The 24,756-nt window shown below is 35.1% G+C and overlaps 1 protein-coding gene across 3 annotated transcripts in view; it reads left to right on the forward strand.

The window, feature by feature from the left end:
* YAF2 (YY1 associated factor 2) overlaps positions 1-24,756 on the forward strand; it is a 70,211-nt gene that overhangs the window by 22,578 nt on the left and 22,877 nt on the right. Inside the window, exon 3 of one of the 3 annotated variants that reach the window (XM_025477282.3) lies at positions 1,638-1,709. The exons of 1 other annotated variant lie outside the window; for it this stretch is intronic. In XM_025477282.3, the coding sequence (XP_025333067.1) occupies positions 1,638-1,709 (72 nt within the window). Of the gene's footprint in view, positions 1-1,576; positions 1,710-24,756 lie in introns of all 3 variants that reach the window. One more of the 3 variants, XM_025477283.3, reaches the window with a different exon arrangement.

Raw genomic sequence — 24,756 nt, forward strand, 5'->3', positions numbered from 1 at the left:
AGGAGTTTATTTTTTTAAAAGATTTTATTTATTCATGAGAGACACAGAAGAAAGGCAGAGACACAGGCAGAGGAAGAAGCAGGTTCCATGCAGAGATCCGATGCGGGACTCGATCCCAGGACTCCGGGATCATGCTCTGAGCCGAAGGCAGACGCTCAACCGCTGAACCACCCAGGTGTCCCAAGTAATGAGTTTATACGCCATTTTCTCCTATTTACTTTTAAAACAAAGGAAGAGCTGGGGTGCCTGGGTGTCTATTAAGTCTATTAAGTCTATTAAGCGTCGGAATCTTGGTTTTGGCTGAGATCCTGAATTTAGGGTTGTGAGATCGAGCCCTGTGGTAGGTTCTGCACTCAGTGCAGAGTCTGCCTAAGACTTTCTCTCTCTCCTCCTCTGACCATCCATGCTGTGCACTCTCTCAAGTAAATAAATCTTTAGAACAAAGGGAAAGCTATACATTATCTTTGATTTTTTCCATGGAATTAAGAACCATAAAAACCTTGTTTCTTAAAAGTGGTAGTTGATTATTTGCCAGCATAATGGTAAGAGAGAGGAGTATTACTGAAACATACCTGTATCTTCAACAGGAACTAGAGTTTGAAGTCATCATTGCTGTAGTACATTAAAAGTGAACATGTACCTGATTAATATGTGTGGAGCTAAGGGTAATAGGATATTTCTTTTGAGGAGACCTTTTTTTTCCTTTTGTTAGAAGTCAGGGTTTTTTTTTTGTTTTGTTTTTAATGACAGGACCATTTTTTAGACAATTATTTAAAAAGCATAACAGTTAAAACTGTGACTGTACTACTTTGTACAAGTATTTAAATTAAAATCATTATTCTTTATTAGTGGCCTGGCATACTTTTATATGTGTGTGTGCTTGGTTTCTTATAGGTGACAAATGGCTATTTTAAAGACTAATTGGGGCACCTGGGTGGCTCAGTCAGTAAAAAGTCTGCCTTTAGCTCAGTTCATGATCCCAGGGCCCTGGGATGGAGCCCCACATCTGGCTTCCTGGTCAGCAGGGAGTCTCCTTGTCCCTTTCTCTCTCCCTCTGCCCCTCTCCCTGTTTGTGCTCTCTTTGTCTCTCTCAACTAAAATCTTTTTTAAAAAAGAGTTATTGAGTGATAAAAGGGAATTGTATTCATGCTTTTTATCTGAATTCTTATAGATTGTTAGTTTACTGTGATTTCTACACCAGATTTGGTGAATATTAATGACACTGGCTAGTTAAGAAATGGCATATTTTGATCAACTAATTATCCTTGTATAATATTAAAAAGTGATGGTGTTGTTTCAGCAAAATGAAATAGTCTGATAGCTGATATTTTTGTATATTAAAATGTACTTGCCATTATAGTGGGAATTTAGAAATGAAGCCATTCAAATCATTATTTTCTTTTCCTTCTCTTTTTGATAGTGCCAGAAGTTTCTGCTGACATTTTAGTTAGCAAATTGTTTCTGTGTATACTTTGGGGCATGCATATACAGTTATCTGGTGAATTTACACCCCTTTCCCCTGTAGTTCTACATGTATTAATAATCTCAAATAAAATTAATCTTCTTATTCTGATAGAGAAGAAAAGGCTGGATCACTTACCAGTAACTGGAGTTCTCCTATTGGGTAATCTCCACAGATCCACATTCTTTGAAGTTATTGTGAATGCCTCGAGGACCAAGGAACCGTTGAAATTTCCAATTTCAGGAAGGTAAGCAAGTGTACTGAAGCATGTCTCTAGCATCTCCCAAATCCCCTCCCCCCAACTTTCTTACATATACGTCTGTACTGCATGCCCCCTCAGTTCCAGTGGATGTCCATCAGGAAGATTCTCATGCTGGACAGAAGGGCAAGAGAGGTGGATCTGTGAGGGAAAAGACCCAATAGGATAACTCAAGTTACTGGTGAGTAATCTAGTTTTCACAAACTTTAGATTTTTTTTTTCTCACATTTCTTCTCTCTAGAAAGAATTTAATTACAAAGAAGAAAGTTGAGATAACTTCAGTTTGTAAATTTGGTGTAAATTATGGAATTTATTGTATGGATGATAAATACCTAGTTCTTAATGGGTATATGAATGAGTATAATATAATAGCTGTTTATAAAATAATTATGTCTGTTACCTTTTGGTAAATAGTATAGTACTTCTAAAGTAATTTAAGGAAGCTGTGTGTTGGATTATTTTGAAAATTCCTTTATTTGTGATGTTGTTTTTATATGAAGTAAATACTTAACACTGTAAAACTTATGCTTATGCTAAATTTTGCCAAATTCTTTTGGTGTAGTATCAAACAGCAAAATAATAATTTAAATTAGTTGACTAGGACTTCTTACTGATACAGTTTTCAGTGTACCTTTTAACTTCATTGTAGGTATATTTAGAAAATAATTGAGGGTGTGTTACAGTTTTATTTACCACTTCCTTGTTCATAATATATGGACTTATTAAAGTGATATAGGTGGCACAGTTAGTCCATTGTGAGTGTCTGCTTCCACAAGTACCAGTTTATTAAACTGGCATAGTAGAATTGGACAGAATTATTTGCTTCTTGTTTCTCTCATTTATTCTGTATTGTTATCAGGTTATCCCTCTAAAAGGGCACTTTTAACATGTAAAGAGCCTGTAGTGGTGCTCCATTCAAACTGTTCTACAGAATTTTCATCCATTTGCTGGGTACTTAAGGCCTTTCCTACTCCAATCCTATCCTATTTATCCAGCCTTAATTTCTTCTCTTTTGGTCTTACTTCTGTACTTGTTATATTTATGCTTTGGTGCTTATGCTTTGCCATTTTTTTTAAAGTGGCTTTTTTTCTTTCTTTTGTTATTAATATTTTTTTAAATTCTACTTTTCTGTAAGGTTGAGATCAAGTCCTGTCCCTTACATAATTCCTTTTATGCTAGCATCTCTCTGTGACCTCTGTTTACTCAATGGAAAAATGAGATTGCTCTGAGGATTGAATTAACTTCTGGAATTTACTTAGAACAATGCCCTGGTAAACACTCTTATTAACTATTACTTGATTGTAGATGGAACATTTCTGTGATTACGGATCTAATTTTCATCTGTGTGACACAGTTTAGCCTTTTAGCCTTTAAATATTAGCTGTAGGTGGCATCACTATTTCTTTGTTTTGAAACTCTTAAGCTAATTTGTATGATCATGGAGAACAAGAATAGGATTTATTGTTTTTAGTATTTTTTAGTTCTAACATCAGTCACTGAGATTAAATTATATCCATTAAAAATAGTTTTTCATGTAGTTGATAGAAAAATTAGTTGTTCATGAATATAGTATAAATATATTTACTTAAGAACAACAGTTTTTTTCCCTTTAAAACTGGGATAGTGAAATTATAATTGTATAGTGCAATATAAATTTCTTCTTGGAAAAAAAAATAAAAAAAAATAAATTTCTTCATGGGACATTAAAATAGAAGGTATAGTTTTGAGAAAGTTAACTAGTTGGCTTCACTTTAAGACTGTGTAGTGTTAGAAAACTGGAAATTCAGTGTACTTGATTTTTGAGGTTTAAATATCTTAGAAGAAAAAAATATATCTTAGAAGACTATTGCTTTGGGATCCCTGGGTGGCGCAGCGGTTTGGCGCCTGCCTTTGGCACAGGGCGCGATCCTGGAGACCCGGGATCGAATCCCACGTCAGGCTCCTGGTGCATGGAGCCTGCTTCTCCCTCTGCCTATGTCTCTGCCTCTCTCTCTCTCTGTGACTATCATAAATAATAAATAAAAAAAAAAAAGGAGACTATTGCTTTATTTTTAGAAATGTTTGGATTTAAGAATACCTGTCTGAGGAAATAGTAAATGAAATCTAATTTTATAATTACTGGAAGGAAGAAAATAACAGAATAAGTGTCACTTTTAAATAGTCACCAGAGAAACCAGTTCAGGTCCAATTAGACAAGCCAAACTAAAGAACATTTAGATGACTTATTTTGAATTTACTTCTGCACATCCATGTAAGAGACTGTTCAGTTTCATTGTTTCTTTTCTGTGATAGTGATATGGTATATTAAGGATATCCTTATTTTTTATTCTTTCAGAGATAAATGCTGAAAAAATTTTAAGTGAAATATGATGGGTTCAGGAAAAAAGTGTGGGTATTTGGGTGTGGTGTATATATGTGTATGTAGAGAGAAACTAAATGTGGTAAATGTTAACAATTTTGAATCTAGGTGAAGGGTATACAGGGTATACATTACACTTTCAACTTTTCTGTGGTTTTGATATTTTTCAAAAAAAAAGTTGAGAAAGTATTTTAAAAAGAACTGTATTGTGTTTCAATTTCTCTAATTCTAAAATGGGAATAATAGAACTTGTTCTTTCTATGCCTTGTTACAAGTAGGCACAGCAGGGGTACATTTGGTAGAATAGCAGTCAAAAGAACTTTTAAGAAGTGGGTTTTTTTTTATACATTAAAGAAGAGTTTTATAGTGGAGAATATTCAAAGAACATTTCACGTAAAAGTGTATTAGCTTAAAATATATCCCTTTTTCTTATTCAGAGTTTATTGCATTAGAATTGAACAAGAACAGTCAAGAAGCAATAAATATGTAGAGATATATGAAGTAACTAATTGAAATGGAAAAACATAGCTAGTTATAAAATAACAATGGGCAAAAAAGATTAGACATAGCTGAAGAGAGAAGTTGTTAATTTCAAGATAAAACTTTTAACTCTTCCAGAACACTGCACAGGAAGAAAAAGGGATGAAAAGTATAAAAGAAAAACTAAGCTAGCAGTAGATTGAAAGCTCCAGTGTAGATCTGATTTGGAGTTCCAGAATGGAGAATACAGAGAATGGTGGAGAAGCATTATTGAAGAAAAAAATGACTAAACATTTTCAAGAATTTTTTTAAATGGAAATTGTAGAATAATTAGAACTGAATCATAACAAAAGCATTGTATCAGAACTTAAAGGATACAGGAAAAGTGGTGCCTAGGGGTGAATGTATAATCTTAAATGCATGTATTAGGTTGAAAGAAAGTAAATGAGCCAAATACTCAACTCAAAAACTACAAAAGGAGAATGTAAAAGCTGAGAAAGAAGGGAACAAATAAAAAAAATAGAATTTGGTGAAATAGAAAATAATCAACAATAAAAACAACAGTAATGTTTATTTAAATCAGAGCTGGCTCTTTTTAGTTAAGTTCTGGACATACTTATCAAAAAACAGATGATGCAAATAATAAAATTTTAAATGAGATATAACTACAAACACAATTATAATTTTATTTATTTTTAAAATATTTTGTTTATTTGAGAGAGAGAGAGACAGCATGAGCATGAGCAGTGGAGAGGAGGCAGAGGGAAAGGGAAAAGCAGACACCACTGCCGGCTGAGCAGGGAGTTGGATGCTGCTAGATCCAGGACCCTGAGATCATACCCTTTGATCATGACCTGAGAGGAGGCAGATGCATAATCAACTGAGCCACCCAGGTGCCCCCAAACACAATTATAATTTTAAAAATCACAAGAAATCATTATTAATTGATATGTATATATTATACATACATAATATACATATATATAAGTTTTCTAGGAAAAACCATTCCAGAATTGTAAAGAGAAAGAAAATCTAAAGAAATTTAAATACCATTAAGGAAATTGAAGTAGTAAATTTCTACAAGTTTCTACTAAAAAACAGGTTTTTAAAAATAACCTTAGGGGCACCTGGGTAGCTCAGTCAGTTAACCATTCAACTCTCTTGATCTCAGCTCAAGCCTTGGTCTTAGGGTCATGAGTGTAGGCCCTACTTGGGCTCTACACAGGGAGCCTGTTTAAAAATAATAATAATAATAAAAATAATAAAGTTACTATTTTATTTTTATTTTATTATGTTACAATTCACAAATCCTATCATGTATCCATTTAAAATGTACAGTACAGTTGTTTTTAGTATTTGGAGAGCTGTGCAGGCAGTTATTTAGAATACTTTCACACCCCAAAAAGAAACTGCTGTACCTGTTAGCAGTAGATCTCAGTTCTTTTCAAACTCTCCAGCCATAGGCAGCCACTGATTTATTCTGTTTCTGTCACTTTGCCTATTTTAGACATTTCATGTAAATGGAATCATTCAGTATGTGGCCTTTTGCAACTCACTTTTTTCACTTATAATATTTTTAAGGTTTAACCATATTCTAGCATATATCAGTGCACTTTATCCCTTCTATGGCCAAATAATATTTCATTTATCCATATAATATATTTTGGTTATCCTTTCATCAGCTGATGGATGTTCGGATTGTTCTGCATTTTTTGCCTATTAAGAATAGCTGCTGGGATGCCTGGGTGGCTCAGCGGTTGAATGTCTGCCTTTGGCTCAGGGCCTGATCCCAGGGTCCCAGGATCGACTTCCTCATTGGGCTCCTGGCAGGGAGCCTGCTTCTCCCTGTGCCTGTGTCTCTGCCTCTCTTTCTGTGTCTGTCATGAATAAATAAATAAAATCTTTTAAAAAAGGAATAGCTGCTATCAGCATTTATGTACCAATTTTTTATATGGGCATACATTTTCATTTTCTTGAATATATATCTAGGAGTGAAATTGCTAGGTCATATGATAACTGTGTTCAACCTTTTGAGGAACTGCCATACTGTTTTCCAAAGTGGCTGTGCCATTTTACTTTCCCACCAGCAGTATAAAAGGTTTCTGATTTTCTATACCCTCACCAATACTTTCATTATTTGCTTTTTTATTTTACCCATCCTCACTGTGTGAAGTGGTATCAGAGGAATAGTTTTAATTGTGATATTTATAATCCTATTTCAGATATACTTTTGGGGAACAGATAATTCTATTTTTATACAAAATGATTCAGATAATGAAAAAAAGAGGGAAAGCTACCTTGCTACTTATCAGACAAGTGTAGTCTGGCTACCTAAACTGGAAAGAATATAGAAGAGAAAATATATTCTATCTTATGTATGAACAGAGACATAAAAATTTTACTTAATATGAGAATATAAGGATAACTCAATATTTGAAAATTATATCAATGTAACTTATAATTTAAGGGAATAATCTTAAAAGATTTAGTAAAAGTTTATGATAAAACTCAATGCCTATTAATGTTTTGAAAAAATACCCTTCAAACCATGACAAGTGAACTTTTTTCTTTCAGTAAAGGCTATCTTTCAAATTGTCTTTCAAACAACAAGATTATGCTTAATGGTGAAACTTTAGAAACATTCCAATTAAAGTCAAGAATCAGACAAACATGTCTTTACTAATAAGAAAAAAGAAAAAACTAAAATCTGAAAGGATTGGAAAAGAGGAAAAATGAGATGAACATATCCCTACAAAAGTTTTCTAAAAATCAAGACTGGGGATCCCTGGGTGGCGCAGCGGTTTGGCGCCTGCCTTTGGCCCAGGGCGCGATCCTGGAGACCCGGGATCGAATCCCACGTCGGGCTCCCGGTGCATGGAGCCTGCTTCTCCCTCTGCCTATGTCTCTGCCTCTCTCTCTCTCTCTGTGTGACTATCATAAATAAATAATTAAAAAAAAAAATTAAAAAAAAAAATAAAAATCAAGACTGTATTAATAGAATTCAGTGTCATTGAATATACGGTCCAATAGATTCAAACTGACAATAGCCAATTAGAAAATAAAAAATTTCTCCTGTACTACAAAGTACCCAAAGTATTATCAAAGGACATAAAATTAGACATAAAAGGCAGTATCTACTATATTTATGGTAAGTATAACTATTGCTAAGATATTACTTCTCTGATTTATTATATCTAGTTTTAGATAAAAATCCCAATAGGATTTTTTTTCGTAGAAAATGACCTTCGTATGCAAAAGTAAAGCCACAAGAATAACCAAGACAGTCCTGAAAGAACAAGAACAGTGAGGAGGGGCTTGTGCCATTGTTTAGCAAGACTAATTTTAAACTTAAAATACTTAGAATGGAGTACTACATCGCATTACAAAAGAATAAACTGCTATACACAACATGGCATTAATCTCCCAGGCTTAATGTTGAGCAAAAGAAATGAGAAGATATTACATATATGATTTCATCTATGGGAAGTTCAAAGACAACTAGAATTAATCTCTGGTGTTAGAGATCAGAATAGTAGTTATTTTGGAATCATGGTCTGATTGGGAGGGAGCATTCTGGAGCATGAGAAATGATAGTATCTTGATCTGTATACTTATTCTATATTTAAATAATCAGACTGTACACTTCATGTAAATTGTATCTCAATAAAAAAGTAAAATATAAATTTATAGTGTTTAAAGTAGTATAGTTCTAATGCAGGAAAAGACAGATTAATATAACAGAATAGAGAGTTCAGAAATGGATCCATATATATTTGAGAAGTTGCCAAGACCTAGAGATGACATTTTCTACAGCAGAGAAAGTAAGAAACTGTTGAATTGGTTTTCTGTATGGGGATCTCTACTTCATACTATAAACAGAAAGCAGTTCCATTTGAACTTTACACTAAGCATGAACAACTGTTTAATAAAGAGGAAATTATAGAAGAATTATGTGTTTTTAGGATGTTTGAGGCATTCTTTAACAAGTCAAGAATGGACCATCTAAGATAAAGACATCAAGGATAAAAGACTGGACTACCTTAGAAAAACTTAGGTTTAATCAAATAAATCATAAACCAAACTAAAATGTGAGTGGCACAACTGGGAGACAGGTGTAATGTCTGTAATATCCAGTGGATTCATGTCCAGAATACATAAAGAGGAAAATAATAAGACAGATGATACAAATGCAAATAAAATGAACAATGGATATTAAGGCAATTCACAACAGAGGAAAGGAAATTGGAATGGCTAATGAACTGAAAAGATGCTTAGTCTCATTTGCAGGGAAATGCAATTAAAAACTTATGAGCCATCAATTTTCGCCCATTAGCTCAGGATCGGGTAAGTGTTATACAGTTGAAAAGGTACATATCCTAGTATCCTGAAATTACTATTCAAAGTATTATTAAGTCTAGAGAAATTTGCACATTTGCCCAGGGATATTTGTACAGGGATATTCGTTTGGAAAAAAAAAAAATCTAAATGTCTGTCCATAGGAATCATAGATAAATAAGATAAAAAATTGTTATATAACAGAGAATTACCAAATCTATGTTTAGATTATTATTATTGGTGACTTTTTTTATACTTCAAGGGAAAAAATACATTGTCTATGCTTAGGAATTGTTTTAAGCATTTATAAACATTATTTTAGTCCTCATAAGAATTCAGAAATAGGTACAGTTATTATCTCCATTTTATATATGGGAATACTGAAGCACTGAGGCAAAAGGCCTACTCTCTTTCAAAGGTGGTAAATGGCAGAGTGGAGATTGAAAGCTAGGATTTGAATCTCAGTTGCCTGGCTTCAGAGTCCCTTATGCCCGTGCTGCCTTTTGATGTGTTTAATAGGGAGAGAGCTCAGAAATACAAAGTCAAAGCAGAATGATGTGTACAGTGTGAACTCATTTACACCAAATTCATGCTGGTGGTTACCTCTGGATGATTATTTAAATATAGAATAAGTCTGATTATTTAAATATAGAATAAGTATACAGATCAAGATGAAGGAGGGAGATTTAGTGATAGTGATGAAAGGAAGCTTTATGGAACTACATGTTTTTCCTTAAAGAACATGTATATTACTTTACAGCTTTTTAAACGCCTACAATTAATGTATATATAAGCTTATTTTTACGATAAGAAAAACTGGAAGGATTGATCTAATTGTTTTAATCTACATTTATTCTTGATATTGGCTTATAGTAGAAAAAGAAAGCAGTGGCCCTAGCACAGTGATTATGATTTAGTTTTTTTTTTTTTTTTAAGATTTTATTTATTTATTCATGAGAGACACAGGGAGGGAGAGAGAGGCAGAGACACAGGCAGAGGGAGAAGCAGGCTCCATGCAGGGAGTGGACGTGGGATTCGATCCCAGGACTCCAGCATCACACCCTAGGCTGAAGGTGGTGCTAAACTGCTGAGCCACCTGGGCTGCCCTATGATTTAGTTTAGTTCTAAGATAGCAAATCTGGATTTAGGTGCTAGGAACAGGGAGATGGTGAATATGTTTCATCTTCTCTTTTTAAGGAGTTTAAAGTTTTATAGGGAAAGAGATAAATAATTGTAATTCGATATGTTTTATATAAAGATCTGTGTTCTTCTTTGTTTCTTCATCTTCTCCACCTCCTTCGCCGCCCTTTCCTCCAAATACAAGTAGGAGAAAGGGGGAAACATCCTCATTTGGGACATGGGAAACAGGCAGTGAAATATCAGTGGCAGTCCTACTTCCTGTTCTTTTACAAAACTACCAGAGAGTGAACTAATGGTCAGAGATTGTAGCTTGTTCACCATTATATCTCTAAAACTTAGTATAATCCTTGCACTTAACTGAATGACTGGTGAGTAACTGGTGAACTTCAGTCTCAAATTAACTAGCACTTCAACCCAAATTTATCCTGAGTCACCTGGAATGTCTTTCATTGGTTCTATTTCTTCCATTGGTTACCAAAGTCTATGGTGGTTTGACTAAGAATAAGCCTTAAATTGTTGTGTGCCAAAGAACTTTGACTTGAGAAATACTTTAATCTGTAGGAGATTTTGGATCTCTAAAATCCAATTTTATTTTCATTACGCTGAGTCCAATACATTTTTTTAAAACTAGTAGTCTTCTAATATGGGGATGGTACAATCATTTCTCTGTGTTCTGTCTTTGAGTCAGTGCTGTCTTGTGTAAGTGTTTATGTTCTGTTTCTTATTTGTGAAATTCTTAATTTCCTAAAACCACATTCTCATCAAGTTTCCAGATGGACTGTGGACTGTTTGCAGATGGTATTAGTGTTTATGGTATGAGAATCCCAGGGTCTTTTAAAAATCTGTCATGATACCTCATAAAAAATAGTTAGTTGTTTCCTTTCACCCTAATGAGAGAGGTATTTTTCCTTTTAGCAAACTAGAGCCAGTGTTAGGTGAGAATCTTTCCCAAAAGGCAACTGTGAATACCTCAAAATTGCTGAAAATGGGTAAATTTGAATAAATCATAGTGAAAGATATTTATTTTACTTTGTGAATTCAACACTTGCGTTATAATTGTTATATATAACAACATATAATGTTGTTATGCTGGATGGATTTAGTTAAACTATTGGTCAAATCCTGTTCCATGTATACATAGTGCTGCTTTCTTACTATATAACCCTTTTGCCAGAGATAACATGAAGAGAGCCTGGTTACCATTTGGTGGAAAAATCCTGCTGGCTCAAGCCTCTGCCCAGAAATTTGATTCAATCTCTTTTCTGGACAGTCTGGTAAGCTGTCATTGTTCTTCACGTTAAAATCATCTTATTCAGGATGTACCCAAGAGGAATTTAATACTAAAGGAGGAAACCATATTAAATTCAATGAAAATCTTAAAATGGTTATATTAACTTAAGGCTTCACATTAAACATGACTGATTTTTAATAGCATTGTCCAATAGAAATTAAATGCAAGCCACAAAAGAGAGCCATATGTGTAATTTAAAAATTTCTCATGGCCAAATTAAAAGAGTGAAAAAAACAGGTGAAATTACCTTTAAAACTGTAATTTAACTCAATATATCTAAAAAAATATCCTTTCAGATCATTAGTGAGATAGTTTGTGGTCTTTTTCATATGGAGTCTTTGAACTCTGGTCTATATTTTATATTGATAGCACATCACAGTTTGGGCTAGCGCATTTCAAGTGCTTAGTACACACATTTGGCTTCTGTATTATGTAGCACAGACTTAGAGCATCTGAAAAAACATTTGGTTTTATATAATTCTCCTTTTGTTATTTCTTATTAAAAGTGCTTTGAGTTTCTTTTTTTCTTTTATTACTTCACTGTTTGTGGGTACTCACCTTTACTGTTGATCATTGGTAACCTGAAACCTACTATCTTTTCCTACATTTGACAGAATATTTCGGTCTTTCTGTAGTGTTTTCTGATATCTAGGTCTGCCTTATTTCATTCATTCATTCATTCATTCGAGACAGAGAGTGAGGGGGAGGGCAGAGACACAGGCAGAGGAGGAAGCAGGCTCCATGCAGGGAGCCCGATGCAGGACTCGATCCTGGATCTCCAGGATCAAACCCTGGGCTGAAGGCAGCGCTAAACCGCTGAGCCACCCGGGCTGCCCTGCCTAATTTATACACACACACATATTCTTTAAAAATAGATAGATTAAAAAAAATAGATAGATAGATGATAGATAGATAGAGATAGATAGATTTATTTATTTACTTATTTATTTGAGAGAAAGGGGGAAAGAGGAAGAGAGGGAGCAAGAACCTGCAGAAGGTGGGGCAGAAGGGGATGGAGAAGAAGGGGGAAAGAATCTCAAACAGACTCGGTGCTGAGCACGTAGCCTGATGTGGGGCTTGATCCCACAACTCTGAGATCATGACCTGACTGGAAACCAAGACTTGGACACTTAATCAGTTCAGCCATCCAGGTGCCCCATCCTTCCGATAAGCTTTTATTCAGAATTTTAGCCCTGCTTTTTATCAGAATATCAGACTCAGACCTTCTACATGGGCTACTCTAGATAGGATTATACACTATTGTCATTGTCATCACCTCCACCCCAGTAGGTAACAGACCTCTCCTTTCTTGGTTTAAAATCCTTGCTCTGAACCAGAAGTATTTCTTATATGATGATTTTTTTTATATATATATAAGGGGAAGTCCAATGTCCTACTTTATGAGGATTGTATGTCCATTCTCTAAGATACTAATTGCTGAAGGGTTTCCAAATCAACAAAAAAACCCAAACCAACAAAAAGATTTCCAAATCAATTTTTCTCTACTTCTTCCCTAGTAGATACTATGAGAATGAACATTGCAAAATAAAGGAAGGCATATCTAAGGTACAACACATATGACTTGACATTTTGATGTCCTGTTAGTTTTCACCTTTTCTAGATGAGGGACTCCATGAAGATTATTCTCAGTAAGTAAATTTATGACCTCTAATATTAGTTGTCTCTGTGCCCCAGTACTAGCAGAAGAATCTTTTCTATTTTATTTCAAACAGTGCTCTTGTTATGAGATTTCTTGAACTCTTTGAGTATATAAATGCCCAGATTCTGGGGCTTCTTGGGCTATTTAACTTTCATACGTGTTTTCAATTTCCAGTCTTTCTTAGCCTACCTGTGTTACTCTGTCTCCCTTCTAGCAGAATCTTGATCACATTCTGTTTCTTTCCCAACCCTACTATCCAGATATACCCATTATTGTTGGTAGACAGTAATGCCTAGCACAGTGAACACAGCATTTATTAAGTAGAGTTTTAACAACAGAGTGGTAGGGTATGCTGTGGAATTAGCATTGGAGAGCCTTGTCTGGTGTTGAACTGAAGCAAAAAATATTGTCACTCTCCCATCTACTATGACCATTCATCCTATTTAATGTCATTACCTCTACCCAGGTGAAAGCTGATAGTTGCTAATTGTGGTCACTGGTTGTGTTTGCCAGATTTCTGAGTTAGAGTTTGCTACAACCAATGAACAGTAGGCAGCATGTGGTAGCAGCTGACTGAACAAAACTAAAAATTGGCAGAAGAGTCTTAAAGGATTAGAGCAAAGGAGTGCTGGATTTATTTTCTTCTATTTTCTTTTCTATAATTGGATAGTTTATTCCATCTACTACCATGGCTCTGATGTTCAGAAGATGCCAGTTTAATTTCATCTCTAAGTACTTACTGTGACGAGTGAAGTGCCAGGTACTTTCTTAGCAGTGACCAAGACGGACATTGTGGCTTCTCATGCAGTGGTTACTTATCATTCCTCTCTAAATGTCCAGGAGCACTCCACTGCCTTCAGGTCGAAGGTAGAGGCCTCAGCATAGTTTTTGAGTTTCTGTAGGAAATACTGGAAACTGATGACCAGTGGTACCAGTTTGACTTTTAGTTTTATTTGATCCCCTCAGTATTGATCTACATCATGTTTCAAAGAAATGGAATTGCCACTATTAAGAATTCAGGGGATTTTCTTGAAATTTTACATTTCCAGCTTTTTTATTTTTATTTTTAAAGGAAGGTCTAGCAACCCTGAGCCGCATTGTTCATTTCAACAGTTGACCCATTTAGAGGGGACTTTTGCTCTCCACAGTTCTCATTACCCCCTCTTCTTTCTTGGGTGTTTGTTCTACCTGGCCCTCCTCACTTATTTTTATTGATTATCTAGTCTCTGTAAATAATTGAGTTTGTATCTCCTGTTTTAGGTAATCTGGTATCTCACTACTATAAACTTTATATCTTTGCTTTAATATGAACTTTTTAGTATGGCCAAGAGACATCCTAAGGTAAAGTCTATACTCCTTAACATGGCTTGCGAATCTTTTTCATGGCTTGGTTCTCATTTCTTTCTTTAGCCGTAGTTCTTGCCATTCACTCTAGTACTGTTATGCTTCAGCCATATCCACCATCCCCCTACCAGTGATATATGCTCTATTGTTTCTGGCATTTGCACACACTGTAATCTCAGGTGCTATTTTGCCATTCCTCTGTCCCCACTGCTTCCCACCTCCCACCCCAAGTTTGATTAATTCCTGTTAATTTCATGTCTTAGTGTAGATGTCACATCCTTGAGAAAGCCTTCCCTTTTCCTATAGGATCTGCCTAAGTATGTTTCCATAACTGCCTGAATTTAACCCAGTCTTTGCACTTGTCAACTGTTTTTGGTGGTCTGCTTTCCAAACCCGCTCTAGACATTTTAAGAGAATATCTTCATCACTTTCGATTCCCAAGGCCTGTCATAAAATAGGCATACAGTAAATATTTCCTGAACGATGGCTTCTTTCTCTAAGTCCTTTTAATAATTTCTAATTTTGAGCCTTTGTTTATGGGATTTCTATTGTATGGAATATTCTTTTTACTCTTCTAACTCTTGTTCATCTTCTAAGCTTCCATTAGGGCAGGGAGATTTTTTTTATTTTTGTTTTTTGGCTTATTTCAGTATCTACTTACCTTTCACTTCTTTAGGTTCTGGGAACACTTTCAAGAAATGTCTCATTTTAGCACTTCGCATGGTTTCATGTCATTACTTTAAATTACATTTAAGGTATACAATATCATTTTTAAGGTGTTATTTGCCAGTAATTTGTGCTTATAGTAGATTACTAGCTAAAATAATTGTGATTATATTCATTTATGAGTCAAGCCTCTATTATCCTAAATATTTTCCGTTATTTATTGAGAATTCAGACATCTAGCCAGAAGTTTATCTCTACCTAAATTTCTTCTTCCATTTTGGACTTTTTCCATAATAACAGTACATATATTTTAATTGCTTGGTTATTTTTTCTGTTTCTTACCCTAAACTGTAAACTGAGGGTTGAAACCATGTCTACCTTGTTATAATCACCTGTTGGTATGTCTTAACTAATATTGATGTTTAAAAGATCTTGATATTTACCATGTGCATGTTTAAGAGTGACTGTAACAGGTTTTAATAAGTTAGGCATGAAAGTCTCATTTCTTTACATGATAATTATTAGGCAATTATTTAGGTGACTCCACTTTATAGGAGTCTTCTAGGAATTTCAGACTTCATATGTGCAAAATTGAATTTACAGTTCTCTCCCCAAATTTGCCCTCTCCTGATGACATGCACATTCTCTCTCTCCTCACTCTCCCTCTTACCTTTTACTTCCTGCTGTTCATCTATAAATCCTATATACTGTACCTCCAAAATATATTGAGAATTCCACCTCTTTCACCTTCTACTGTTGCCATCCTGTACAGGCCACTGTCATCTCCTGCTTGCCTATGATGGTAAGTTCCTATTTGGTTGCTGTGATTAGTCTGTTTTCCTACCATCTGTTCTCTAAATAGCAGCCAGGTAGTTTTTTATTATTTATTTTTTAAAATTTCCAAAGCTCATTTAAATTTGATCCTTGCAAATCCCGGTATAGAATGACTATTATTATTGTAATTATTTTACCAAGAAAGCAGAGTCCACGCAGGTTAAGTGACTTACATGAGAACCGAAGCCATTCAGTAGTAGATCCAAAATTTAATTATAGATCTTCATGTCTCAAAGCTTTGCCTAGTGGACCACAAATTCTAAATGTGATGACTTGGGAACCCATAAGAAGGACATTACCTTATAGTCTCCCCTAGGCAGTTTTCCAAAGGGATATGTCATTCATACTATTTATAGCCACTCAAAAAAAAAGGATTTATTTATTTATTTATTTATTTATTTATTTATTTATTTGAGAGAGAGAGAGAGAATGCACGTGCACAGAAACGGGTTTTGGGGGCAAGGGACAGAGGGAGATGGAGAAGCAGACTCCTCACTGAGCAGGACTCAATCCCAATGTGGGACTCAATCCCAGGACCCTGAGATTATGACCTGAACCAAAGGTAGACACTTAACCAAGTGAGCCACCCACACTTCCCTATAGTCACTTCTTAAGAACAGTTTAAATTAGTAGGTAAGTTGAGCAGAAGGTACAGAGAATTTCCATACACATCTTGCCCCCACACTTGCAAAGCACCACCTCCCCCTGCATTATCCTCATTCACCACCAGAATGGTACATTTGTTATAACTGATAAACCTATATTGACTGCATCATTATCCCCCAAAGTCTACTCTGTATATTTGGGTTCACTCTTGGTGTTGTATATTCTAGACAAATTATATATTCATCTAAACTCACAGACATGTATCCAGACATCTTGGTTGCTTCCAAGTTTTGACAATTATGAATAAAGGTGCTATAAACATCCTTAGGTTTTTATGTGGACAGAAGTTTTTATCTCTTTAGGGTGAATACCAAGGAGTGTGATTGCTGGATTATATGATAAAAGTATGTTTCATTTTGCAAGAAGCTGGCAAACGGTCTTCCATAGTGGCTATTCCCTTTTGCATTCCTACCAGCAGTGAATGAGAGTTCTTATTGCTCTACATCCTCTCCAGCATTTGGTATTGATGGTTTTCTGGAATTTGACTATTCTAAAAGAGCAACCAGGTAATTTTTATTTTTAACTTTAGTCAAATCCTGTTACTCTCTTTTTCAGAACCTTCTCATTCTACGTAGTTTCCCATTCTACTCAGAATAATATTCTAAGTTCTTTCCATTGGAGAAAGGGAAGGCCTTACATGATCTGGTTTTTGGGACCTCTTCAAACTGATTTTACCATTTCCTCTCTCCTTCATTACATTTTGGTCATCTTAGTGTTCTTCAAACATGCCAGCCTTCTGCCCCAGGGCCTTTGCAGTTGGTCTTGCCTTTCCTGGAACATTTCATATCTTAATACCTTCATGACTTACTCCTTCACTTCATTTTGGACCCTGCTTCAAGTAACCCTATTAGAGGTACTACTCTAATTTCCCTGTAGAAAAATAGCATTTCTGTGTAGCTCTCTTTTCCCAAACCCTGCTTAATTTTTTTTTCTGCTACCTGATAATATTTTATGTGTGTATGTGTGTGTATATGCATATATTTGCATATGAGTATGTGTGTATGATGTATATGTTTGCCCATTTTTAGTAGAATGTGTATATGCTCCCTGAGGGGATATTTCTGTACATTTGTAGAATAGGACCTGGTGTATTGATGGTGTTTAGTAAATGTTGAGTGAATGAATGACTGTATTACACCAAAAAATGTTTTAGTGTTACTGATTTAGAATATCATGGTAGGACATAATCATATACATAAGGAAGACTTAGTTTTATTTTATTTTACAACTTGTAAGCTTTGTGAGGCTAAGGATTTTCTTCTTTGCTATATTCCCATGGGAGAATGCTGCCTGTTGGCAATATATATTTAATAAATATATACCAAATGAATTTTATGTAAAGGAACAAGGATGTCTTTATTATGAAAACAACCAAATTATACTATATGTTAAAGTAATCTTGAATAGAACTAAAAGGAGACTGTATAACTCCAAAGTTTGGGAAGAGGGGAGGGAGGAAGAGTGATAGTACTAACTTGATTAAAATCTTGGATCCATATATCTCCACCAGCTACTCCAAGCCACCGTCATCTCTCGTCTGGGCTACTCTGATAGTGTACGTACCACTTGATCTCTCCAATTCCAAATATGTCCTGCTTTAGTTCATTCTCTACACAACAATTGTAAAATGGAAATATGATAGAAATCACTTCTCTCCTGAAAGGTATTTTAGGATACCTACTGTTTGTGGAATAAAATTCAGATTCCTTAACTTGGCCCATTTGTAGATCTGGTGTGGCCTGCCTGGCTCTTAATATCACTGCAGTTCTTCCCCCTCAGTATTCTCCAGTGTTAAAACTTTCAGTTTTTGTAACTCATCAAGTTCTTTGCTGCCTTTGTACACTCAGTGCTTACCTTCTGCCAGATATAATCTTTCTCTCAGTGTTTCTTTGGAGTAACTCCTTTATATTACTTAAATTTGAGCATCTCAGATCTTGTAAGCAGTCTTCTTGAAAGTCTTATCTGCACTCACTCCTGTTACAGTTGCTCATGGTGTTGGAGTGGGGCAGGGAAGAACAAAACCACAGTTTGTGATTATATGTGTGGCTAACTTTTTTGTTTGCCATTGTATTCCTAACGCTAAACATGGTGTTCAGCACATGGTAGGTGCTCAGCAAACATCTATTTGAATATGTGAAATAACTGCTTAACAAAAGATGGAAAACAAAAAATGAGCATGGAAAGAAAAAAAAAAACAGAAAATGTAAAAAGAAAAACACGTGCTTATTAAAGCAGTAAATGCCCATGACATAAGCCCAGCTATTAAGCAAGACTCAGATTAGGTGAAATATAAAGCCCAACTATACAGTGGATATTAGAAACAAGTCTAGAACAAAATTACTAAGAAGGTTGGAAGTAAAAAAAAAAAAAAAAAAAAAGAAGGTTGGAAGTGAATGGATAATCAAAACAAGATAGTAGGCAAATATAAACAGAAAATTAATCAGGTGCTGGTATTGCCAGAGTTGAATTAAAGCAGTAAACATTAGGGGTGCCTGGGTGGTGGCTCAGTCAGTTGAGCAACTGCTCAGCTCACGATCTTAGGATCCTATGACTGAGCCCCAAGTGGGGTTCCCTGCTCAGCAGGGAGTCAGTTTCCCTCACCCCCACACTTCATACTGTCTCTCAAATAAATAAATAAAAATCTTTAAAAAAAAAAAAAAGCAGTATGAGAAAGAGGAGAGGCACTTCGTAGTAGTCAAAGATGTAGTTACTAATACAAAAAGAATTACAAGTCTTTTTTTTTTTAAGATTTTATTTATTTATTCATGAGAGACACAGAGAGGCAGAGGGAGAAGCAGGTTCCTCACATGGAGCTTGATGAGGGACTTGATCCCAGGACCCCAGGATGACAACCTGAGCCAAAGGCAGATGCTCAGCCACTGAGCCAGCGAGGCTCCCTGCAAATCTTTTTAAAGATGAAGCATCTAAGTACGTAAAGTGAAAACAGTCTGAGGAGGAAGAGAAAGAAATAGGGCAGTAATGGAAGACTCAATCCTTACCACATCGAAGAGATAAAAAAAATAGCTTGTAGACAGTCTGAATCATATAATCAATAAATCTGATACAATAAACTCTAAAATAAAAGAACACCTTTTGAATTTCCCATGGAACATTTAAAAAATTAAGTACTAGAAAGAAAACTGGAAAAAAATGTAAAAATATTATCAACCACATACTCTACAATGAAATTTGAAGTTGATAATGAAAGCAAGATCCAGAAACCAAACCACAAAACCTTCCCAAATTTGGTCAAGGGTCTAAAAGATACTGCAAATCTGGCAAATGTAATCTGTCTAGAAAATAATTATAATGAAAAATACATAAATAATATGTGAGACAAAGGAAAAAATTATTTCTAAAAAATTCATTACCGAAGCATTGAGTTAAAAAATGAGTTAACAGGGCAGCCCCGGTGGCGCAGCGGTTTGGCACCACCTGCAGCCTGGGGTATGATCCTGGGGACCCGGGATCGAGTCCCACATCAGGCTCCCTGCATGGAGCCTGCTTCTCCCTCTGCCTCTCTCTCTGTCTCTATGAATAAATAAATAAAATCTTTAAAAAAAAATGAGTTAACATTCAACTAAATGTAATAAAAGAACAATAAAATAAAGCTAAGGAAAGCTGAGAAAAAATAATCTAAAAAGATAAAGATAGCAATTAATAAATTAGAAGACAGTTAAGACAAAACCAGAAGCTGGCTTTTTGATTAAAAGAAAAATAAGACTAGCTAACAGGGATCCCTGGGTGGCTCAGCGGTTTGGTGCCTGCCTTCAGCCCAGGGCATGATCCTGGAGACCCGGGATCGATTCCCCACATCGGGTTCTTTGCACGGAGCCTGCTTCTCCCTCTGCCTGTGTCTCTGCCTCTCTCTCTCTCTCTCTGTCTCTCTCTCTCTCTCTGTCTCTCTCATGAATAAATGAATAAAATCTTAAAAAAAAAAAAAAAAGACTAGCTATCAACTTTCTTTTTCACAAAGGGATAACCAAGTTAGGATTACGAAAAATAAAGCAACTGTAGATATAAATAACATAAAGACAGTGGTTGGCAAAATTAATAAGTTAGAACATACTAGAATAATAAATTGTTTTCTAGGAAAATGCAGATTATCAAAATTGGTCCAAGAAGTGACTGAAAACTAAACCTACCAGGTTCAGATAGTTTTACAAATGACTTCTTTCAAATTTTTATGGAACATGTGATTTCACTTATATTAAACTGACCTCGAGGAATAGAATTGAGGCTTCCTGTTATTTTTAAAATAAGAGAATCTACCACAAAGTAAAATTGTTATAAAGATTTAACAGGTTAATGCAAATATAATTCCTTATAATGCCTGACATATGGAAAGCACTCAATAAATGTTAGTGTCACAAAACTAGAGCAGATATGAAATTGATAACACCTGATAGAGATGATCATAATAAAATAAAACTACAAATCAGTTTTATCTAAGAATATTGATGTAGGAATCCAATAGTACATACAAAATATACTATATGATGATCAAGTAGAATTTATTCCAGGACTACAAAGATATTAGAATGCTCTTAATATAATTCAACATAAAGTTGATAAAGGAGGAAAAACTATATGATCATCTCAGCAGACTTTGAAATGCAGTTAATAAAAATGTAAATTTATTCCTGAAAAATCTTTAATAAAACCTTTGCAATTAAAATATGCCCCTCAGAACCATAGTCAGGAAAGTAGTTCATGGAGATATTTAGAAATAAAGTGAAACTAATAGAAACAAGGAAAAGATATTCTTTTTTTTTAAAGATATTCTTTTGTCACTATTACTTAACTTTATTCTAGATGTGCTGAAAGTTCTAGGAATTAGAGAAACACAATATAAAGGTAATCCCCTAGCCCTCTGGATAACATCCAGTGCTTTGTTCTGGGCATTTAGTTACTGTGTGTTCACAATCTGCCTTATTGGATTTTCACCCATTTTCCAGTAACTTCTATCCACACAGTCTTTTTGGTTTTTTTTTTATGATTTTATTTATTTAGTCATGAGAGAGAGAGAGGCAAAGACACAGGCAGAGGGAGAAGCAGGCGCCATGCAGGAAGCCCGATGCGGGACTCGATCCTGGGACCCCAGGGTCATGCCCTGAGCCAAAGGGAGATGCTTAACTGCTGAGCCACCCAGGCGTGCCTATCCAACACAGTCTTAAAGTGTTTTTGGTTAGCTTAATGATTTTCACATTAAAAAAAAAAAACTCAAAAAAAAAATCTCAAATAATTATGTTTGGAACTCCTAATTAGTAAAGCAAAAACAGCTGCTTTGGTTGCAGAGGGGTTAGGGAACTCTTCCCAATGGATTTTGGGAGTACTGTATGGAGCTTTAAAAATGAGGGGCTCCTGGCTGGCTCAGTCAATAGATCATATGATTCTTGATCTAAGGGCATGCTGGGCATGGAGCCTACTTTTTAAAAAAGCTAAAAAATAAGTAAAAATTACAACTCTTTTCTCTTTTATGTAGTTTTCTATATTGTAGTTTATTATAGTGATATAAAACAATCATTTTATAAAATATTAATTTGATAAGATCTTATTCTTGGCAACTTTCAATTCTTCTTTGGTTATGGTAGATATTAAGTTAGAAGGAGCTTGGGATTGAGAGCTGTGAATGTGATCACTTAAGGTTACCAAAAGCAGATATATCTACAAGTGGTAGCAGATGAGACAAGAGACCAAAGAAGTACCAACTAGAATGACAGAACATTCTGGAACTGGTCTTCCAGTTAAGGGGAGTTGGCCAAAACATCTTAATGGCTCTATGTTGATGAGACATGTTGTGTGAAGTTCTGAATGGTGTCTCCTGAATTATGACCGCGCAGCATTGTGACATAGAAAGCACGAGCTGTTGAAAGTCAAATACTGCATGATCTCATGTATATGTGGAATCTAAAAAAGTTGCACTCCTAGAAGCAGAATAGAATGGTGGCTACTGAGGAGTAGGAGAAACTAGGAAATGTTGGTCAGAAGGCACAGAGTTTCACTTATGGGGGAATCAAATGTGTATATAGCAAGGTGACTGTAGTTAATATTGTATATTGAAATTCGCTAAAAGAATAAATCTTTATTCTCACCACCACAGAAAAAAAGTTGATGGATGTGTTAATTAGCTTGATTATGGTAACCATCTTACAATGTATTCATATATCAAAACACAATGTTTTACTCCTTATTTATGCACAATTTTTATCAAATGCACCTTAATAAGATTGGGGGAAAAATAAGGTATGAATTTTAAAATCAGGCAGATCAGGAATCGTATATGACTTAGAATGTGAACGTGGCAGGTTTTTTAAAACATTTTGAGCCTTAGTTTCCACATCATGTAAAAAGGAATTGGAAATTAAATGGGTTAGTGGACATAGAGCTTACTTTGACCTTTGGCACATATAATACACCCTTCATGGCCTTTATATGTTGTACTATTTACTAAAACAATAAAGCATGTTAACAAATTTTAGGAATAAAATTTAAAGATTTGGATTTTTTTTTTAATATTTTTTTATTCATGAGAGAGACAGAGAAGCAAAAACACAGGCAGAGGGGGAAGCAGACTTCCTGTGGGGAGCCCGATGCAAGGACCAGATCTGGAACCCCAGGATTATACCCTGAGCCGAAGGCAGATGCTCAACCACTGAGCCACCCAGGTGCCCCAAAGATTTGGAATTTTTAAATGTATACTTTAGTTAGAAAATCAATTTTATTTAAACATTTCATTCTCAGATCCTTATAACTAAAATCTTGCTACATTTCATTTTTTAATTGAAGTATAATTGGCATGCAATAAAATGCACAGGTTGTACATTTCCAGTTTGACTGCATTTAACTTTGAATATTAATATGATAGTATCTTTCATTTGCATTGAACTACCTACTAGTAAGTTGCTAAATATAGTGATTGTGAAAACTGTGATAACTTAGTAAATTCTATGTTAAGAAAGCTCTTTTATGGGAATTTCAAGTTATTTCAAAGAACTGAATTAATTTGTAGTCATTGTTGGTCTATATTAACCCAGTCGTAGTGTTTTTTTATAAATTGCTTATTTATGGCCTAACAAAAATTTATGCACATAGCTTCCATTTGTTAGTACATAATCCATGTGAGATTATAAAAGGTAGTTTTCTCATATTTTTAATTTATCTCATTTGGGGAGCTTGGGTTTGGGGCACCTAGGTGGCACAGTCGAACTCTTGTTTATATTTTTTAAAAATATTTTATTTATTCATGAGAGACACAGAGAGAGAGGCAGAGACACAGGCAGAGAGAGAAGCAGGCTCCTCACAGGGAGGCCGATGCGGACTCCATCCCCGGATCGGGATCACACCCTAAGCCAAAGGCAGACAGACACTCTACCACTGAGCCACCCAGGAATCCCCAACTCTTGGTTTTGACCTAGGTTGTGATCTCAGGGCCCTGATCCCAGTGTTGTTAGATTAAGCCCAGCTTGCCCCTCACCCCTGCATGCATGTGCTCTCTCTCAAGTAAGTAAAAAAAGTCTAAAAAAAAAAAAATTAAATGGAGCTGCTTTTATTATTTAGAAAGAATGTGCTGTTGTGATATGTGATATATAAATTATTGATTCTGTTGTTGGTCTTGAATTGATTATTTGTATATGAATTATCAACCAAAGGTGCTTATACTAGGTTACTTTTCCTCTGATACATAATGCAGGTTTGCTTACCTTCCTTGTCTGTCTATAGCATATATCATCAATTAGTCTTTATGAAATTCCATTTAATATTAATAATTAAAAAAATATTAATAATTAGCCCAAGAAACATAATAGGGAAAGTATTTCTAAGAATCTTATATCTGCTACAAATATATTGTGTGTTATATATAATTTTTTTTTAATTTTTTTTTTTTTATTTATTTATGATAGTCACAGAGAGAGAGAGAGAGAGGGGCAGAGACACAGGCAGAGGGAGAAGCAGGCTCCATGCACCGGGAGCCTGATGTGGGATTCAATCCCGGGTCTCCAGGATCACGCCCTGGGCCAAAGGCAGGCGCCAAACCGCTGCGCCACCCAGGGATCCCTGTTATATATAATTTTTATATAATTTTTATAATATATAATGTGTATAACATTTAAATATCAGGTTATGTATAGATAACGTATATATATGTGTATATATATGCACACATATACATATTCTCATATATACATACACAGGCCACATAGCAAACTTTAAATATGCTTCTTCTGTTGTTGCATCATCATGCTTTTAGGCATTCAGC

This window comes from Canis lupus, chromosome 27, assembly GCF_003254725.2.
Source record: "Canis lupus dingo isolate Sandy chromosome 27, ASM325472v2, whole genome shotgun sequence".
In the NCBI taxonomy this organism is placed as follows: Eukaryota; Metazoa; Chordata; class Mammalia; order Carnivora; family Canidae; genus Canis; species Canis lupus.